Raw genomic sequence first — 21,236 nt, 5'->3', positions numbered from 1 at the left:
GTGAAATCTTCATGAGACTCTGCTCCCTTCTAATGAGAAATCCTGTGTAGTCATTATACTCTTCCATGTAAATTCACCTTCAGATCTTATCTTTAGCCAAATTAGTCATTTCTGGTTATTGGTTTTAGTTACCAAATTCCAAACTTAATCTAGACTCTTTGCTAGAAAACTGCTGGCCTCAGGGTATTTATTTTAGAATTGTGTCCCATTACATTGGATGGACCTTGTGTGTCCTATGTACTCTAGAAAAAAAAAATCAGTGCTTTTTATATTGTCTGCTTCATATGATAAAGAACCTTTTCTCTAGATTTATTAATACATTTGGAAAAAACAGCTGATACAGGTTTTACATATACACATATTAAAACATTGTGTTTCTTGGAAAGGAGAAAAAAAGGGTCTTTGAGATAACAAAAATGCTGTCGATCAACATGCTGCTATCTTATTGTATAAAATGTTATTGGAGAAGAAAGTTTCCAGCCCTAATAATTAAGTACTAGAGACGTTTTTCTTAATAGCCTCTCCTTTGGACCCTAATGATAGCCCTTATTAGTTTAGTATTAAGTGAAATGGACAAGTATTGTGGCCCCAGCCCAAGGACTTTGGAAAATAAAAGATTAGAAGTAAATCTCTATCCCTCACTCGACTGAATTTATGACAGCATTTAGTTTTGCTTGTGGTCGCAGCAAGTGGCCCCCTTGTCCATCTAAGGCAGTAGGCTGTTTGCTAGGAAAGCTTCTAGCAAAGCAACCTTGACAGTGATAGTAACTGACAGCATATCTTAGATGTTCTTGTACTCTCTGGTTGGTCCACTGGACTTGTTAGCTGAACACACGGAGGCTGTGCAAGAGAACTGAGGACAGGGAAAAGCATTTATTTACAACCCAGTTACCAACTGGAAAAATGAAATTACTAAGAACTAATAACAGTAGTTTGTATAAAGCAACATGGTACTGAAAAGAGGCAGACAGAATCTGCATCCCAGCCCTGCTACTTACTGACCAGTTGGCTGTGTCAAAAGTTACTCTGTAGTGCATTTCCCAGGTGAAGGCAAAAATATTTAATTCATAGACTTTGAGAGGATTCGGTGACTTAAAGTATGCAGAGTACCTGGCACATTGCTTGGCACAAAATAAGTGCTGAGTAATACTGGTCTTTTTATATACTCCTTCCCCTGAAATCACACCACATGAATATGGAGGTAATAGATTATTAAATATCACAGCTGAAAATTACCTTAAAGGTCATCCTTTTTTATCAATAAACTTTCTTATCTTTTCTCCCATTGACCTCATGGTCCAGACACATTGCATTTGGTATTAGATAGCTAACTATACCAACCTGATACAATTGTAACCAAAACAAACAAAATTTTAGAACACCACTACAACCTAGCCTCAGACAAATTCATGATTTATTTTAGGCTCTTAGGAATACTAAAAATCACTTATGGATCACCATTACTATGTGGGACCCACTAAGTGTTAAGGACCCTTGGGTTGAAGTCCACGGAGCTGGTCTTAACTTCTTCATTGAGTAGAGAGTAGAGAGGTTAAGCAGTTTGCCCAGGGATACTATGGTGGAGCTGAGATTATAACACACGTCTCCTGGCTGCTGGCCTTTCTATTATATCAGTCTTTCAAAACCTGGATTATGTAGTTAGATCAAAACCATTTTCTAAGGCATTGCAGTAAATTACTTAGCAAGTCATGTTGTTTTCAACATTATTTGAGTAAGTTTATACCAATTTTTCCATACATGTGACTTACTTTTAAAAGAAATTGATTCTGTAGTAGTTTCCTTGCATAATTCAATTAACCAGCTACTGTATTTATCCCAGAAACTTTTCAAGTATGTATTTGCTCTTATTCTTTCCTGTGTAAGAAGCTTGTCATACACTTTCCAGTATGTACAGTCATATCTGCCAGTCTTTTTTTTTTAACATAGCCACATGATCCAATCAAGTTTTATTTTTCTAATAAACTAACACAACTGTAAAAACAGTGAGCATGGTGGCAGATTGGCCGGAAAGAAAGAGGCAAAGCATATCCACCATCACCCTTTGGTATTTTTAGTTTTTGTTTTTCCAGAATCTTAGCATTCTAAAGCATTTCATAAAAAATACCTTTCCCAGACAATGGCCATGTGTGAGTAGCCAACTCAGTAGACATTTCATCTTTCATAACAAATTCTGCCTTTCTTTATGGGAAAGAAAAAACTCCTCTTCCAGGAGTTTTTCCATTTTCTTATGTCCAAATAAAAAGGTTTGAATTAAACTAGGGGATCCCAGCTTTTACTCAACGGTAAAGACTGAGTCATAGTCCCTGGGAAATGGAAATCTCACCTATGAGAAGTCATCAGGTGCTTTGAGAAGGGAAACATGTTAGTAGGCTGGCCACCCATTTGGTCTATTATTTTGATGACTAGACTTTTAAGTTCATTTGTTGGGGAATACTGGCACCTTTTACAGCTTCAACGTCAGTGTCCATGTAGTTCTCTGACTGGTCTTGTTATGTTTTGTCCCATATATCATTTCTTCTTGTATTATAGTTTACTATATTAATAGGTACTACATATATATATATGTAGGCTTATTACAGAATTAAATATAATTAAATAGGATCTGATTAACTTATAGATTCTGATCAAGTCGGGGGAAACAGGTTTTTCCATGGTTAGAGCACACAATTGCCATTTTTATCTGCTTCAACATATTTGGTTGAAGGAATGGAAGACCTTATTTTTGAGGGATTGATTATGTCTTTATAGACAATACTTACAAAACGTTGTCCTTTTCACATTCTGAGGTTTCCTGATGCTTCGCTGTTATGCAGATCAGCTTCTGGATGTATCTAACACATGCTTGCTGATTTTCTAGTAGCTTTAGATTACTTACAGCTGGATAAAAAATTACCTGGATAGGCTTTGCTAGCAATGTCATCATTGACTACTCTTTGTAATGATATATAGAAGCTTGATTTAGATTGCATTTTGCTCAGTCGGCATATAGAAAGTAGGAGCCTTGCTAAGGATCTAGTAGATAGTGACAATATGGAGCTGGCAGCACTTTGTAGACATTTTTCAAAAGAAGTAGTTTGCATTTATTAGTCTTCTGAAGGAGTGTTTGAAAGGTTATGAAACTATTTGTTCCTTGAAGTAAAATTTTATACTCGAAGTGTTCAAACAAAGCATGATTGGTTCTGTTTATCACACCAGTTGTTTCTGAAATTATTTCTCAATGTTGCTACACTTCATTTAATATAATTAAATATCTGCAGTTAGTTTGCTAAAACTTAAAGATAGATTTTTGAAAAAAATTCAACAGAAAAATTCATTAGAAAAGCATTCTTTTGAAGGAAAGGAGGTAGAGGGAAGAAGTCATACCACATACTTGGTCAAAGTGACTAGATCACATAATTGCTAAATGTGACATGGGATCCTGGAACAGAAAAAGGACATTGGAGGAGAAACTGGTGAAAAGGTCTTTAAATTAGTAGTATTGTATCACTGCCAATTTACTGGCTTTTCAGAATCATAATCTGATTTTATGTAACTTACTAACGTTGAGAGGTGAAGGATATCAAGTTTGCTGAAAGCCTAAAATTGTTTCAGAATTTAAATTTTTTTTTTAATTACCTGATCAGCAATTAGGTAAGTAACTTTAATAATATTCATGCTTTTAAATTTTAAGTGATAATTTTAAATCCTAAACTTTTGAATCATATTTTTGAAAAGTTTTTCTTTATTATCTTTGGAAATTTAGGGAGAAAATACAAGTAGAGAAAATGTACAGGGTGATTCATCAAATGCCTGTATACTCATGAGCTAGAACAAATATAAACATTTTGTCTTATTTGCTATAAACACAAACACACAGAGGGCCTTACAAAATTATTCAGGCCTTCTCCAGTGTTCCAATGTTGAGAAGTTAGCTCTTTATAATTTTTACTTGTAGGCATTTTGTCCAACAGTACATTTGTCCCCCTAAGAAGAATAACACATGCCTTAACTCACTTTCTGTTGCCATTTATACCAGGTTGTTGAATGTATAAATATCTAGTTTACATGAAGTCTGAGTAGTCTCTGTGGCCCTACGTTTATGTGTGTAGTAATATGTAAGTATCAAGGTCATAAAAGACAAAGCTGGGTGATCTGTCAAAGATTCAAGAAGACTACGAAGTTCTGATGACTAAATACAGTAGGGATCCTGGGTTGAATCCTAGACCAGAAAGAGGAAAGTAGTGGGGAAAATGGCAAAATGTTAAAAAGATGTATAGATTATTTAAAAGTATTACATCGATTTGGATTTCCTGATTTCAGTATTTGTACTGAAGTTACGTAGCTTGGTGAAGGGCATACAGGAACGTTACACAGTATGTTTTTGCAACTTTTATGTAGGCCCAAAGTTATTTCAAAATAGAAAGCTGTTTTTTTTTCAAAGTGAGGGGACTTGGAGTAGATGATTTCTAGATCTCTTCTATCCAGCCTTGTTATGTTATAGTAGTGCAAAATGAAACCAAAGATGTAAGCTCTTTTATTTCCTGTCTACCAATTAAGAAACATGTTGGGACAGCTGAAAAATAGGATCAGATTCTAAACTGTCAATTCAGTTCAATGGAACATGTCCTGAATAGTTGCTGTTATACCCAGGGCTACACTGAGTAACCTGGTCTTTGCCTCCAGCAGAGCCACTACTTGAGCTTGAAGATGGTACGATCTTTGCTCTGTTACTCATATTATTCAGATGTCTCTTCTTTGATGTTTTAAAGTAATGGAATTGGAGAGAATGAAATAGAAATTGATAAATTTTGGAAATTTGTCAAAGGAAATAAGAGCCTTCAAAGAGGGCCTGAAATTTTTCAATCTGGGTGCCTGAAGAGATATTGATAACCACTAAATAAGATAAGCAACCTAGGAGGCCTTTGGTACTAAATACTGTGTACAGGGATTCAATATGACTATCACATTAAGATTACCACCAGATGATTAAGTATGTCAATATGGGGTTGTACAGAGATATGTGTATTTGAAATCCTGACATTCTGTTAATGCTTATTTACTAAATAATTATATTGAATTAAGGCTGTACTTTTATTCCTTTATGACAAATTTCTGGATGATGAATAGATATATTTCATTTAGTAAATAGTTACTTTTAGAAGTTTTAAATATTTTAGAAAAGTAGTGCTGTTATGTCAGAAAATTATGGCTTAAGTTATGGACTCTGTTCATAAAGTTTTTTTTTTGGGGGGGTATTTTGGGGCCTGTTTCTTTTATTTTCTGGAGAGTTTTTTTTTTGGCTTATAATATATGTATGTTTAGACTAAGTGAAAGCTTTGAATCAGGATAATTGTAAATGAAACAGTAGTTTCAGTTTCACAATTTGATGAAAAATTTTAAGAAATTGATTTCCACTATGATTATTTTTAAACAAAATCTCATCTGTAATGCTTTTGTGGGTGTGATGCCTTCTGTGGAGAATTAGAGATTGAATATCTTATTTCTGCAGTAGGAATATACAACATATATGAAATTTTCAAGTCTCCACAGAATTGAAAAGTCAGTATGGTTACTGTACTTTGAAACATGTGTATACTATGGGCCTAAGGTGTTTTTTAATCTTTCATCTTTTTAGGGATCAAATATCATTAGAAAAATAAGCCATGGGCATTACAAACGTGGTCTGGTGAAATTCAATATTCACTATGATAATTTAGAATATGAGCTCCTTGGGAGGAAAGTTAACTCACCACTCTAACTTTGCATCTAAATATCTTAAAATGTGCCATTGGTTTTATGAAAAGGTTTTGATCTACACTCCTATTTTAAGTTCAAAAGAAAACCTACATTTTAAAGTGTATTCCTTTTCTGGGTATATTTACTTTGAACTATAGCATATAGTTTTTCTCATAAATCTAACCTGCCACTATCTGTTTTTAAGACTTTGTAAACTTCAAGTGGTTATGATGTGTGAAGTTTGGATTAAACTAAAATTTTTAGAAAACACATGTTACATATTTTGATTGTTTCGAATTTTAACATGGGCCAGTAAAAAACTTAAGTGTCTAGTGGAGTAATATACTGTACTCTGTTACTTTAGGAAATCACAGAAAATTACCCTTTCCCATCATGTTAACAATAGACAAATGAAGCAGCTGTTCTTATTCTTAATGTAGTCGTTTGAAAAACTTGCAAAATTTAATGAAAATGTCTCTACTCATAAAACTTAAAATGCTCACACATGGAAAAAGTCATAATGTTTTGGCAAATATTACTTTGTCAGGAATGTGAATGAGGTATACCTGCTTCATAACTAGAACTCCATATAAATGGCATGGTCCAATGGTGGACCGGCAACTGAGCAAGAAGACTCTGACAAAGGATGAATTAATACTCTTAAAAAATACAGATAGTTCTTTCCCAAACATTTGTTTGATAAGGATGAATTATATACTCTTCTCTATTTCTTTTTTTTCAGGCATAATTCTTGGATCATCATTTCTACTCAGTATAAATGATTTTCTTCTTAAAACAAGCCTCAAAGAAAGAAGTCGCATTCTGATAGGACCATGTCGTGCTACTGCCAATCTGGAAGCTAAATGGTGTAAACACAGTGGCAATCCAGGCCCAGAACAATCCATACCAAAAATATCCATTGATTTAAGAGGAGGTCTGCTACAGGTCTGTGGGTATTGGGCCTACTTTTTCCATAGGTTATTAACTAGTCTTTTTTCACTTTTGAACTGTTTCACTAAATTTCAAATCTTTGTGTGGTAAGAAAGAGTATTTGTCAGATTGCAACTTACTAAATTTTCAACTTTATTGAGATATAATTCATATACCAGACAATCTACCTATTTAAATTATACAATTCAATGTTTTTTAGCATATTCACAGAGTTGCACAATCATTGCCACAATCAATTTCATAACATTTTCATTACCACCAACAAAAAAAAACCCATATCCACTAGCAGTCACTCACCATTACCCTCTAACCCCTTCATCAGGCCTAGGAAATCACTAATCTACTTTCTATCTTCACGTATATGCCTATTCTTGACATTTCATGTAAATAGAATCATATAACCTATGGTCTTTTGTGACTGACTTCTTTCACTTAGCGTGTTTTCACGATTCATCTGTGTTTACCAAATGTCAATGTTTTATTCCTTTTTATGGCAAATAATAATCCATTATATGGATATACCACATTTTATGTATTCATTCATCAATTGATAGACATTTGGGTTCTTTCCACTTTTGGCTACTATGAATAATGCTGCCATGAACATTCGTGTATGACTTTTTGTGTGGACATACATTTTCATTTCTCTTAGACATATAACTAGGAATAGAATTGCTGGGTCTATTTTTTTTTTATGTGTAGAATTTTCTTTTTTGAGACAGGGTCTTGCTCTGTCACCCAGGCTGGAGTTCAGTGGTACGATAATAGCTCACTGTAGCCTCAATCTCCCGGGCTGAAGTGATCCTCTTGCATCAGCCTCCTGAGGAGCTAGAACTGTGTACCACCACACTCAGCCAATGTTTTTGTTTTTGTTTTTTCTCAGTAGAGATGAGGTCTATGTTGTCCAGGCTGTAGAATTTTCTAACTGTTAATACAAAGTAGTCACTCTGTTGCAAGTACAGTGTCACTAGCAATACATAAGAACCATTTTCTTATATTAAGTATTTTACATGTTATGATATCTGATTTCAACACTTGATAAATTAGTCACATTGCAACCTCTTAATGCATTTGTCTTAGCAGCCGAGTATAGAATGTTGAAGGCATCCAACTTATTTCTTGATTATTTTTATTTGGATAGATTTTAATGTAATTTTTGTGTACCTTGATGTCACTCTAAACTTGACACAAATCCAAAACGCTTAAAGATTCACAGTGATAGAAAATTAAAACAACTAATTGCACAATAATGAAGACATTAAACATGAATTTCTTTTCTTTCTTTTTTTTTCTTTTTTTTTTTTTTGAGACGGGATCTCATTTTGTTGTCCATCCTGAAGTGCAATGGTGTGATAACAGCTCATTGCAGCTTCAGCCTCCTGGGCTCAAAAGATCCTACCCATCAACTTCCTGAATACTAGGACCACAAGCTTACACCACTATATCTATTTTTTTTAAGAGATAGGATCTCACTATGTTGCCCACACTGGTCTCAAACTCATGGGCTCAAGTAATTCTCCACCCGTGCTGGGATTACAGTCATGAGCCCTAGCACCTGGCCAATTTTTTGTTTTTGTCTAAAAGTTGTATTGTCTCAACTTTTCACCAGTTTTTTTTGTTTGTTTGTTTTAGTACACAGAGCAAGATTTGGGAAGATCCTAACAACTTACTGTTTTGTGTTGCTTTGGAGATCTTCAGGATCTATCAGAAATCTTCACATATTTAGCAATAAGCATGTATTACTTTATCAAGAATATTCATTGTCTTACCTTTTTTCCAAGGCAGCCAAGTAACTTCACATTAAAAAGTACAGTGATCTGTTTACATGATCAAGTGCTTAAAAATAAAAAGTAAGAAAATTTTAAAACCACAGCATTAATAAAAGCAAAAACAAAGTCCAGTGTATTATCTCTACATTACAGTCATTGTCTCTTGACAATTTAAAGGCTAGAGCACAACATTCTACTCTCCAACTTTACTTTTCACCTATCTCTATTTTTCAGCAGCCAATAAAAATAAGATTGATGAGAACACAACTAGATTTAGTGTTAGATCTCTTACTTTCATTTCTGAGTTGCCTTAATTCCCGAGAGCAGAACCTAAGTCTAGGGTTTAAAACTTACCCACACAATATAGGGCTATTATATTCTGCTACTGTATATTCTTTTGTCTTTTCTGTGTTACCTGGTTCTCTTAGAATTGATAGTTGTATTGCCTTTATTTAATATTTACAGAGAAATTTAACATTTGTGAAAGTTTTAATCTTCATTATAACCTACTGGTCAATATGTCAATAACTTATTAGTTATAGACTAATATTACGTACAGAAAAAGAAAACTTAATCTCCATTAGAGGAAACAGTAAGTCCTTTTGTTCTGAAACTCTACTGTAGCTTCTTTAGTATAGCTGATTCTCAGGGGCTCTGGAATCCTCTGTGTTGGCACAGTCTTACTAAACACGGAAATTGGGAGCCTTCTAAGTTCAGGTACATTGAAAAGGCTCCCCCTCTTTTTCTTTGAAAAACAAAAGTGCAAAGAAAGGAACCCTATAATAAGGACTGCTTTTTAAATATCATAACAAAATGGAAAAGCTATTCCACAAAGTTACTATTAAGATTTTATTAACATTTTGGCCCAGATGATCTTCTTTGCCTTCTCTCAACTATAATAGGTGTTCTTTTCCCTCCTAGCTAAATTAATTCATAAACATTACTTTAATCGACATAATTTGAATTCAACATTTTAAATGTGTTGCTATTCACACAAAATATGATGTAATTAATTTTTTGTTGTTCTATATTTACTCAAGCAATAGAATTTTATCCTGTAGGTCAATTACCTTTTAGAAATTATAATTTATTATAAGTAATTAAATTGAACATAAATACAATCCTACATTAATTCAAATATGATTATATCTAATTATTCTCAAGAAATATTTGTATTTAAAAGCCATTAGAATTTTTTGTATGATTTTCAAGGTCTTCTGGGGTCAAGAACATTTGAATTGTTTAGTTCTTCTACATGAATTACTCAATGGATACCTTAATAAGGAGGGAAATTTTGAAGTACAAGTTTCTGAACCAGTGCTTCAAATGTCATCTCCTGTGGAAAAGAATCAGACATTTAAAAGTGAACAAAGTTCAGATGACCTACGGACAGGTCTGTTTCAGTATGTACAAGATGCTGGTAAGTAGCAACAGCCTTGGTATGAGAGAATATGTGTGTGTGTGTTTGTGTATGTGTGCAGGTGCATTTTAAATGCATGTTGACTACCATCACATTGAGATCGCTTTCAGAAGTGCATTAAAATTAGCAGTGTAAAAATAGTACATTATCCTTCAGTCTCTCTTTTGGGAAGTTGTTGATTTCTTGCTGCCTCAGAATATATAAAAATGATCAACTAGCTTCTTTACGTTTTTTATTCTCATAATTATTCTTGCTTTACTAAGCCATGTTCTCCTTTAAAATCATGTAATTAATTATACTTTTATTTGACAGAATCTTTGAAATTGCCTGGGGTTTATGAAGTTTTATTTTGTAATGAAACTGAAGATTGCCCAGGGATGATGTTATGGAGATACCCAGAACCTAGAGTGCTAACCCTTGTACGAATAACTCCTGTGCCTTTCAACACCACAGAAGATCCAGATATTAGCACAGCAGACCTTGGCGATGTGCTACAGGTATGTAATGACTACTCATTGCGAAATGAAAATGCTGTCAGAAAGGGATGGTCATATATTAGGAAAAATGTTTGGAATATACTTATTTCTTACATTAATAGTATCAGAGAGAAATATGCATCTGTGTGTAGCATGTGTGTATTCACACACATGTAATAGGATTTTTTAAAATAAGGGAATAATGTAATTCAAATTCATGATATGTGGCAATTTTTTTTATTGTACTTTAGGTTCTGGGGTACATGTGCAGATCAGGCAGGATTGTTGCATAGGTACACACATGGCAATGTGGTTTGCTGCATCCATCCCCCTGTCACCTACATCTGGCATTTCTCCCCATGTTATCCCTCCACGACCTCCCCACCCCGTTGCTGTCCCTCCCTTGCCCCCCCAAAAAAACAGACCCCAGTGTGTGATGCTCCCCTCCCTGTGTCCATGTGTTCTCATTGTTCACACCTGCCTATGAGTGAGAACATGCAGTGTTTGAGTTTCTGTTCTTGTGTCAGTTTGCTGAGAATGATGGTTTCCAGATTCATCCATGTCCCTACAAAGGACATGAACTCATCATTTTTATGGTTCCATAGTATTCCATGTTGTATATGTGCCACATTTTCCTTGTCCTGTCTATCATTGATGGGCATTTGAGTTGGTTCCAGGTTTTTGCTATTGTAAACAGTGCCGCAATGAACATACTTGTGCATGTGTCTTTATAATAAAACAATTTATAATCCTTTGAGTATATACCCAGTAATGGGATTGCTGGGTCAAATGGAATTTCTATTTCTAGGTCCTTGGGGAAGCACCACACTGTCTTCCACAATGGTTGAACTAGTTTATACTCCTACCAATAGTGTAAAAGTGTTCTTATTTCTTCACATCCTCTCCAGCATCTGTTGTCTCCAGATTTGTTAATGATCACTGTTCTAATTGTCATGAGGTGGTATCTTAATGTGGTTTTGATTTGCATTTCTCTAATGAACAGTGATGATGAGCATTTTTCATATGTTTGTTGGCCTCTTACATGTCTTCTTTTGAAAAGTATCTCTTCATATCCTTCTCCCACTTTTGGATGGGTTTGTTTGTTTTTTTCTTGTAAATCTGTTTTAGTTCTTTGTAGATTCTGGATATTAGCCCTTTGTCAGATGGGTAAATTGCAAAAAATTTTTCTCATTTTGTTGGTTGCCAGTTCACTCTAATGATTGTTTCTTTTGCTGTACAGAAGCTCTGGAGTTTAATTAGGTCCCATTTGTCTATTTTGGCTTTTGTTGCCAATGCTTTTGATGTGTTAGAAATGAAGTCGTTGCCTAGGCTTATGTCCTGAATGGTTTTGCCTAGGGTTTTTATGGTGTTAGGTCTTATGTTTAAGTCTTTAATCCATCTGGAGTTAATTTTAGTGTAAGGTTTCAGGAAGGGGTCCAGTTTCTGCTTTTTGCACACTGCTAGCCAGTTTTCCCAACACCATTTATTAAACAGGGAATCCTTTCCCCATTGCTTGTTTTTATAAGGTTTGCCAAAGATCAGATGGTTGTAGATGTGTGGCATTGCCACCAAGGCCTCTGTTCTGTTCCATTGGTCTATATCTCTGTATTGGTATCAGTACCATGCTGTTTTGATTACTGTACCTTTATAGTATAGTTTGAAATCAGGTATCATGATGCCTCCAGCTTTGTTCTTTTTGCTTAGGATTGTCTTGGCTATGTGGGCTCTTTTTTGCTTCCATATGAAGTTTAAGTTGGTTTTTTCTAGTTCTGTGAAGAAAGTCATTGGTAGCTTAATGGGGATAGCTCTGATTCTGTACATTACTTTGGGCAGTATGGCCATTTTCACAATATTGATTCTTCCTAACCATCAGCATGGAGTGTTTCTCCATCTGTTTGTGTCCTCTCTTATTTCCTTGAGCAGTGGTTTGTAGTTCTCCTTGAAGAGGTCCTTTACATCCTTTTTTAGTTGTATTCCTAGGTATTTTATTCTCTTTGTAGCAATTATGAATGGGAGTTTGCTCATGATTTGCCTCTCTGTTATTGGTATATAGAAATGCTTGTGATTTCTGCACATTGATTTTGTATCCTGAGACTTTGCTGAAGTTGCTTATCAGTTTCAGGAGATTTTGGACTGAGAAGATGGGGTCTTCTAAATATACAATCGTGTCATCTGCAAATAGAGACAATTTGACTTCCTCTTTTCCTAATTGAATACCATTTATTTTCTGGAGAAAAGCCTTACACCATTTTAAATCCCCTCACTGTCTTCCCCTAGTGTCCTCGCAAAATGTAGGTGAGGCAAGATCCTTTGTCTTACAGACACACGTGAGATGGTTTCTTATCTCCAGTGGGCTTAAGATCAATACCTTTCTTGGCCAGTGCTTGTTTATTAATGCCATGACTATGTAATACGTGGACAACTTCACATATTCTATAAATACTCATCCAGTTCTAATGAAGTATGAGCGCTTTACATATTAAGTAATTTTCTGTTTTTGAAATTGAGTTTACAATGTAATGTTTAATGTCTGTATCTTGATGGTGTTTAGCTTTTCCTTGTGTCTAGTTTTCTAATAACATTTTATCTACTACTTGTCCATGGACTGAACTGAAACTTCATTAAATATAGTTGTGTGGGTTTTTTGTGTTCTTCATAGTTACATTGAAAATATTCTGAGTCAGAGCGTAATAGTTATTATTACCCAATAAATTAGAAACTATACTTTTGCTGCTTTAAATTTGACTTTACAAGCTTTCTGTAATTCTGAAGCACATGGACCTGATAGGCAAAGGTTATGATATTAGCACATGATGGCACTACAAAAGGAGAATTCTTCTGAGAGTTATTTGCAATCGAATATGATTTGCCTCTTCCACACATAGCTTGAAAAAGAATAAAAGGAAATGTTCTTGGGTATTTCTTTTCAGCTGGGTTGGGCGGTTCACTTATAGCTGCACATATGTTCCCAGAATCCTAAGCCTTTTTATTTTATAAGCACCTCCTGCCCACTGGCAGCTATACTGATGTGTCCCAGTAGACTTTGTTCTTATCCATCATCTTTAGGAGGGATGCTCAAAGCCAGATATGAGATTCATTGTTGTGGAAATGCAGAAAGAAAAAAAAGACTTGGGGGCTTTGGGGAAGTAGGAGGCTAAGCCAGACTCTTAGGAAATAAAGGAAAGGAACAAGTCCCATGTACCCAGTGGACACAATAATAAATGTTTTTGAATGATGGGTAATGGGGCCGGATCAACTGCTAAGTGTTTTGCATCCAGAAGCCATTGCCTTCTTTTTTGGACAGAGAAAAATCTAAAAGTATTCCCTGAATACACTTTTAATCATTCTGTCTTCATAGTATTGTAAAAGCATGAAAAATATATATCAAATACATTAAAAAGAGCCCTGCCTGAGAATTTTAAGGTTAACTCAGTGAATACAGATGAAAGGACCTGGGCTAAATGCTGAGAGAGAAACATAGAAGTGGAGAGGGCTCTAACTGTTCTCTCAAGGTACCTGTAGTTTTTTAGGAGAGACAAATACATAAAGCATAGCAGGGCAGAACCTGTGATACACCACAAAAAAGCCACAGAGAATCTGCATTTTTAAACAAAGAAAGCTTACATCTGAATTGCGACATCAAGGCAAGGCTTCATGGAGGAGATGGTTACTGAGGTGATCTTTGAAGGATGCAGAGGATTAAAACTGAAAAAAATGGGAGTGAAGGTGTATGTAAAGAAAAACTCAGTATAAGCAAATTTTCAGAACTAGATAAAGAGGGCAGAATATAATATTTCTGGGAAGTGGCAAATAATCTGGTTTGACTAGCACAGGTTAGACAAGTATGAGATTAGTGGAAAAGTGATAGGCTACAGATGGGGCTTCTTAATCTCCATTCATTCCATGGAGGGAAAAGAGAAGGAGACTCATTTCTTGAGCACCTAATATGTACCAAGCACCAAACATGTTATTTTACATGTGATATCCCTTCTCTCTTCCTTCTAACCCTGTGTGGTATATACCATTATCTTCATTCTAACCCTGTGTGGTACATACTGTTTAGAGCTAAGGTCAATCAGATTCTTAGAAACTAATTTTTCCAAGATCATAAAGCAAGTTATGGGAGTAAAACTGGAACTCAAATCTTGGTTTGTATGACATCATAATTCTTTCTTCTTTGTTGTGCTACCTTAATGACATTTAGAGTGTAGTGTTTATAGTTCATTTGTTAGGCATTGGAGAACCACTGGCAGTCCAGAGCTTTGGAAACATTAGTAGTCTGGAGGTGGAATGGAATCAGGAGAGACCAAAATAAGAAGACCTGGTCTGAGAGAGATGACAGGCTGTGACCTGAAGAGAGTAGTGGGGAGGAGAAAAAGAAATGAATGCAAGAGAGGTTATAGAGAAGAAATTGATGTTCTTGACAGCAAATAGTAGGAGACGTCAAGGTGAATGCAAGATTTAAGCTCAGTGGGAAGTATGGCAAAAGCATTTATGCAGTTTTGGAAATAAAGAGGAGTGCCTGCTGTACAAGACACTATTCACTTTGTGAGGTACTTTACACAGATTCTATCTAAGCCTGAAGAGAGTGTTGTTATCCCCCTATTACGACGAGGAAGCTCAGGATCTGAAGAGTTATGTGAGCAGCCCCCTCTCACACAGTTTCAGGAAGTTTATAGATCCCCCTATAAGCTATGTATGAGTCTCTCGTGAAGAATCACAAGAACTTAAGAAACACTGCTGGGGCTTTTAAGCTCTATGTCAATTAGGATTGAGGTTCAGATATGAAAGACAGAAAATATACAATACCAGTAGCTTAGGTAAAATAGAAGTTTATTTCCTGTCACACATGGGAACAATCTGGAGGTTGGCAATCTAGGACTGCGAATGTCTCTATGAAGTCATGAGGACCCCTCTTCCTGCTGCGTGCTGCTCTGCTGTCCCCAGCACTTGGTTTTCCTTCATGGTCCAAGTTGGCTGTACAAACTTGAAGCATCGTGTCCCTACTCCAGCCATAGGAAGAGGAAAGGACCAAAACAGAGCATGTCTTCTCCCTTTATGGATAGGTCTTGGAACCCACACACTGTACTGCTGTGCTGCCAACATCCCAGAGTCCAGAATTATGTCACATGGCCACACCAAGTTAAAAGGGAAATGGGGCTCATTTGCAGAGGAAGAAGGAAAGAGGAGATATCGGGCAACAACATCAGCCCCACTGGCATCACAGCTGCAACACCAAGGAACTGTGTCCACAGTCTCTCCATCCCCCCAGTAACCTGCTTCTCATCTTGCCTGACTGTGAGATTCATTATCTAGTCTATGGTGCAGTAAGAAAAATTTCACTAATGAAAGGTATGCCAAGGCAGAATTTGTAGAGAACACTTAAGAAGCAAATAGGATTTTCAAAACAAAAAAAAATAATAAATAGTTTGAAATGCTAGCATTCCTTGCCCTTCAAAAAAGTGAGAGGTGGGGAAGGAATCTGTCAGTAAGACGTGCTTTTAAAGTAAATGGAAAACATTTGCTAACTGGAAGAATATTGAAGTCATTTTTATCCTGTCACTGTATTTGGTGGTAGAAATTTTATTAGCCTATTTCTCTTTTCCCAGTAAATACTCTCACATTTAAAAGGGGAAGGGAAGCATTTCTTGAAATGAAGAACTATGCTTAGCAATCAGAATGTGTTTGATGTTCACTGCTCAGTATTAAAAATGTTTGGGATGTAAAAAAATGAAAGAATAGTAAATATGAATTGATGGCCTGTGACCATTTTTTATGAATTGGTCTCTGCCAAATAGAAGCATTTTCCCCCTGTGAGATTCACAATAAAAACCATTATCCATTAAGCACAGATCATTTCTTGAGAGCTACATTGTTGAAGAGAACAGCAAACAGAAGGAAAAAGGGAAATACAGGAAAGCAATGTTGTCCAGCTGTTAAGAGCACAGCTTCTGGAGCTAAAGTCTCTGGGTCCAAATCCAGGGTCAGCTGGTGATCTTGGACAAGTTATGTAAAGTAACTTCTTAGTACTTCAGCTTTCACATCTGCAAATTAGGGATAACTGTAGCTCATCCTTCATTCAGTTGTTAGGAGGAATAAATTACTGTTGGATGTAAAAAACATGTAGAACAGCATCTAGCACATAGTTAGTGCTGAATAAATGTTAGCAGTTATTATGTTCTGCTAAGGGGTTATCATCTCCAGGTGCTAATTTGCCTCTTGTTCTGCTCTAGATTTTGAATCTTGGAGGCAACCTGAGTTTTGATTGCAAACTACAAATTCTTGACCTCTTTACCCTTTCCATAAAGATATTAGAAAAAGCTTATTTTTGTCAAGCATACATGGCTTCCAATTTTTTAAATTTAACACCTAGTAAAAAATAATGAAACTGTATTACCTTAGATGTTTTCTAGCAACATTTTTAAATGCTACATCAAAGTTAAAGATCTTGGTTCTCTCATGCTTTTTAGCAGCAACCTTTTTAGCAGCTTTATTGAGGTATAATTATATAATTCCCTAATATAAAGAGTATAATTCAGGGATTTTAATATATTCATGGAGTCGTGAAGTCTTCACCAGAGTTAATTTTGGAATATTTTTATTTCCTCAAAAAGAAACCTAGGACTCTTTAGCTCTCACCTTCCAGACTCTGCAACCCCCAGCCCTAAGTAATCATGAATCTCATTTCTGTCGGTATGTATCTGCCTATTCTGGACATTTCACATAAATGAAATTATATATAGTTTTTTTGTGACTAGCTTCTGTCATTTAGCATGTTGTTTTCATAGTTAATCCATGTTGGATCATGTATCTATATTTTATTCCTTTTTGTTTCCAAATGAGATTGCTTTGTATGGATATACCACATTTGCTTATCCATTCGTCAGCTGATGGACATTTGAGTATTTGTGCTTTTTGAACCCTTATTTACTTCACTTAGACTGTTTTGTGTCCTACAAACTTAAGGGAAAGACAAAAAGGTGATGATGATGATTAATCATATTTACAAGGTACTCTTAACGTACATTTTTTCAGAAAGCTTAAAATCTAAGCTTCATGAAAGGAACAGCTTGGCAGCAATTACCCAGCAAAGTACAGTAAGTGTTATAACTAAAGGGCAGGGGTAGGAGTTGATATAATAGCAGTTGAGTGTGAAAAGTAGACTTAAAGCTTGATAGTGGAGTGTTTTAAGTGCTTGCTGAGACATTTGGGCTTTATTCTATAAGTAAGCACTTTATTCTGTGAAGACAGTCATTAAGGCTATCAAGCTGAGCAATGACCATGGCCAATTACAAAGGAAAGGATGAATCAGGACATACTGTAGATTGGATGCCTAGAGAACTGTTCAGAGCATATTATAATTATTCACAAGTAACAAGAATGACAGTTGGAATGGGAAGGAGGAAATGAATGTAAGTAGAGACATCTAGAGGCAAAGAGATTTCAATGACCGGATGTGTGTGGTAATGGGAAGGGAAAATTAAAGATGACCCTATATGTCTATTCTAGATGACTAGATGGATGGAGCACCATTACTGGGGACTGGAAATGTCGTAAGAAAAGTGGGGCAGCCAGGCGTATGGAAGGGATAATAGGTTCTACATTGGATGCTTATAATTTAAGGTTTTGGAGGAATAATCATAGTAAAATGCCACCAGAAGTTTGGACATGTGGGCTGACAATTCAGAGAAGAGGGAGAGTTAGTTAAGAAATGGTTTTGGGATTGCAGTTCATTGAGCTCCATAGAGACAGCGCCGGGGCAAGTGAGAGCCGGACGGGCACTGGGCGACTCTGTGCCTCGCTGAGGAAAAATAACTAAACATGGGCAAAGGAGATCCTAAGAAGCCGAGAGGCAAAATGTCATCATATGCATTTTTTGTGCAAACTTGTCGGGAGGAGCATAAGAAGAAGCACCCAGATGCTTCAGTCAACTTCTCAGAGTTTTCTAAGAAGTGCTCAGAGAGGTGGAAGACCATGTCTGCTAAAGAGAAAGGAAAATTTGAAGATATGGCAAAGGCGGATAAGGCCCGTTATGAGAGGGAAATGAAAACCTATATTCCTCCTAAAGGGGAGACAAAAAAGAAGTTCAAGGATCCCAATGCACCCAAGAGGCCTCCTTCGGCCTTTTTCCTGTTCTGCTCTGAGTATCGCCCAAAAATTAAAGGAGAACATCCTGGCCTGTCCATTGGTGATGTTGCGAAGAAACTGGGAAAGATGTGGAGTAACACTGCTGCAGATGACAAGCAGCCTTATGAAAAGAAGGCCGCGAAGCTGAAGGAAAAATATGAAAAGGATATTGCTGCATATCGAGCTAAAGGAAAGCCTGATGCAGCCAAAAAGGGAGTTGTCAAGGCTGAAAAAAGCAAGAAAAAGAAGGAAGAGGAGGAAGATGAGGAAGATGAAGAGGATGAGGAGGAAGAGGAAGATGAAGAAGATGAAGATGAAGAAGAAGATGATGATGATGAATAAGTTGGTTCTAGCGCAGTTTTGTTTTCTTGTCTATAAAGCATTTAACCCCCCTGTACACAACTCACTCCTTTTAAAGAAAAAAATTGAAATGTAAGGCTGTGTAAGATTTGTTTTTAAACTGTACAGTGTCTTTTTTTGTATAGTTAACACACTACCGAATGTGTCTTTAGATAGCCCTGTCCTGGTGGTATTTTCAATAGCCACTAACCTTGCCTGGTACAGTATGGGGGTTGTAAATTGGCATGGAAATTTAAAGCAGGTTCTTGTTGGTGCACAGCACAAATTAGTTATATATGGGGATGGTAGTTTTTTCATCTTCAGTTGTCTCTGATGCAGCTTATACGAAATAATTGTTGTTCTGTTAACTGAATACCACTCTGTAATTGCAAAAAAAAAAAAAGTCGCAGCTGTTTTGTTGACATTCTGAATGCTTCTAAGTAAATACAATTTTTTTTATTAAAAAAAAAAAAAAAAGAAATGGTTTTGGGAATTACCTTCATAAAAGTAAAAACTGAAGCCACAAAAGCAAAATAAAAGTCACACTCAGAGAAAGAGTTCAAAGACTAGAAAGATGAAGATAGAACCATAAGAAAACTTACTGTATCTAGTAAATAAATAGTAGATGAGGAATTGTAATGGGTTGAACAGTTTTCCCCTCCCAAATTCATTTCCACCTAGAACCTCAGAATATGACTTCATTTCGAAGTAGGGTTTTTGCAGATGCAATTGAGTTATGATAAGGTCAGACTGCATTAGAGTGGGCTATAATCCAATAACCAGTATCCCTTGTAAGACAAATGAAATTTAGACAAAGACACAGACACACAGAGGATAAGACCATGTGCAGATGGAGGCAGAGATTGGAATGTTGTAGCTACAAGCCAAGGAACACCAAAGATTGCTGGGAGCCACCAGAAACTAGGAAGAGGCAAGAAAGGAATCTTTTGCCTTCAGAGGGAATGTGACCCTAATGACATTTCAATTTCAGACTTCTAAACTCCAGAACTGACAGAGATTAAATCTCTATTGTTTTAAGCCAATAAGCATGTGATAATTTTTCATGGCAGCCCTAGGAAACCCCAATACCGGAACCAACAAAGGAGTGGTCAAAAAGGAAGGCCTTGGAGGCAACAGCCAGGAAAGCCCAGACATAGTGAAAATCTCAAGAAGTATACAGAGCTCAGTAGTATCACGTCTGCAGAAAGAATATATTATGGACAGGGAATGGGGGTGGAAAAAGCTGTGAATTTGTAACTTCCAGATCACCAGTGACTTGGAGAGATCAATTTTAGTTGCCAGAGCACCACGTAGAGCCCTTAAAGTAGCCCATCTCCCTCTTGTGTTCATTGTCTGTGCTTGGGTCACAGTGGGCTTAATTGTTTGAAATCCTCAATACGCTGTTAAGTTTCATAGCAGCAGAGGCCATGCGTTTTGTTTTTTGCCAATGTTTCCCTGTTGTCTAGAGACTGAACATAGCAATTGCTCAGTATGTGTGGAAGGGATTGAAGGATGGAGAGAAGTGAGGAAATGAAAGTTATTAATTTAGTTTACACTTGATTTTAGGACATGAAGGGGTTGTTTTCAGGAGGACTTATAGAAAGAGAGTTGAATGCTAAGATTCTCTCTTTAGATAAAGGAGAAGTTAGATGTAAAAATATCAGTTTAGGCCAGGCATGGTGGCTAACACCTGTAATCGCAGCACTTTGGGAGGCCAAGGTAGGCAGATTATTTGAGGTCAGGAGTTCGAGATGAGCCTGGCCAATATGGTGACACCCCATCTCTACTTAAAATACAGAAAATGTTAGCTGGCTGTGGTGGTGCACACCTGTAGTCCCAGCTAGTTAGGAGGCTAAGGCAGGAGAATTGCTTGTACTCAGGAGGTGGAGGTTGCAGTGAGCCGGACCACACTACTGCACTCCAGTCTAGGTGACAGAGCAAGACTCCAACTACAAACAAAACAAAAAATAAAAATATCAGTTTAAAAAAAGAAAAAAGACTGGGCGTGGTGGCTCACACCTGTAATCCCAGCACTTTGGGAGATTAAAGCAGGCAGATCATGAGGTCAGGAGTTCAAGATTAGCCTGGCCAGGATGGTGAAACCCTGTCTCTACTAAAAATACAAAAATCAGCCAAGCCGGTGGCAAGCACCTGTAATCCCAGCTACTCGGGAGGCTGAGGCAGGAGAATCACTTGAACCCAGGAGGCGGAGGTTGTGGTGAGCCGAGCTCACACCACTGCACTCCAGCCTGGGTGACAGAGCAAGACTGTCTCCAAAAAAAAGAAATCATGAGGTGACAAGACCTAAATGAGAGTTTGAGCAATGTTCATGTGCTATTGTAATATAGCCCACAAACCTTGACAAGCGGTAGTGTACTAAGGACAAAAATCAAACTTGGAAAAAAACTCTAGATTTCA

General features: G+C 36.5%; 1 protein-coding gene and 1 pseudogene across 16 annotated transcripts in view; both read left to right on the top strand.

The window, feature by feature from the left end:
* VPS13B (vacuolar protein sorting 13 homolog B) overlaps positions 1–21,236 on the top strand; it is an 822,207-nt gene that overhangs the window by 668,092 nt on the left and 132,879 nt on the right. For 14 of the 15 annotated variants that reach the window (XR_013528186.1, XR_013528187.1, XM_017965662.4 and 11 more), the window contains 3 exons: positions 6,479–6,681; positions 9,669–9,876; positions 10,189–10,373. Coding sequence is in view for 12 of the 15 variants with exons in the window: in XM_017965662.4 (XP_017821151.4) it covers positions 6,479–6,681; positions 9,669–9,876; positions 10,189–10,373 (596 nt within the window). In the remaining 3 variants the exon portion in view is untranslated. Of the gene's footprint in view, positions 1–6,478; positions 6,682–9,668; positions 9,877–10,188; positions 10,374–21,236 lie in introns of those variants that run through there. The other variant, XR_013528188.1, reaches the window with a different exon arrangement.
* LOC118148583 (high mobility group protein B1 pseudogene) lies at positions 18,095–19,299 on the top strand (annotated as a pseudogene). The gene has a single exon (XR_013528196.1). The product of XR_013528196.1 is annotated as a high mobility group protein B1 pseudogene (transcript).

Source organism: Callithrix jacchus, chromosome 16 (assembly GCF_049354715.1).
Source record: "Callithrix jacchus isolate 240 chromosome 16, calJac240_pri, whole genome shotgun sequence".
Lineage (NCBI taxonomy): Eukaryota > Metazoa > Chordata > Mammalia > Primates > Cebidae > Callithrix > Callithrix jacchus.
The sequence above is the reverse complement of the archived record's forward strand: the minus strand, read 5'-3'. Positions and strand labels throughout refer to the sequence as shown.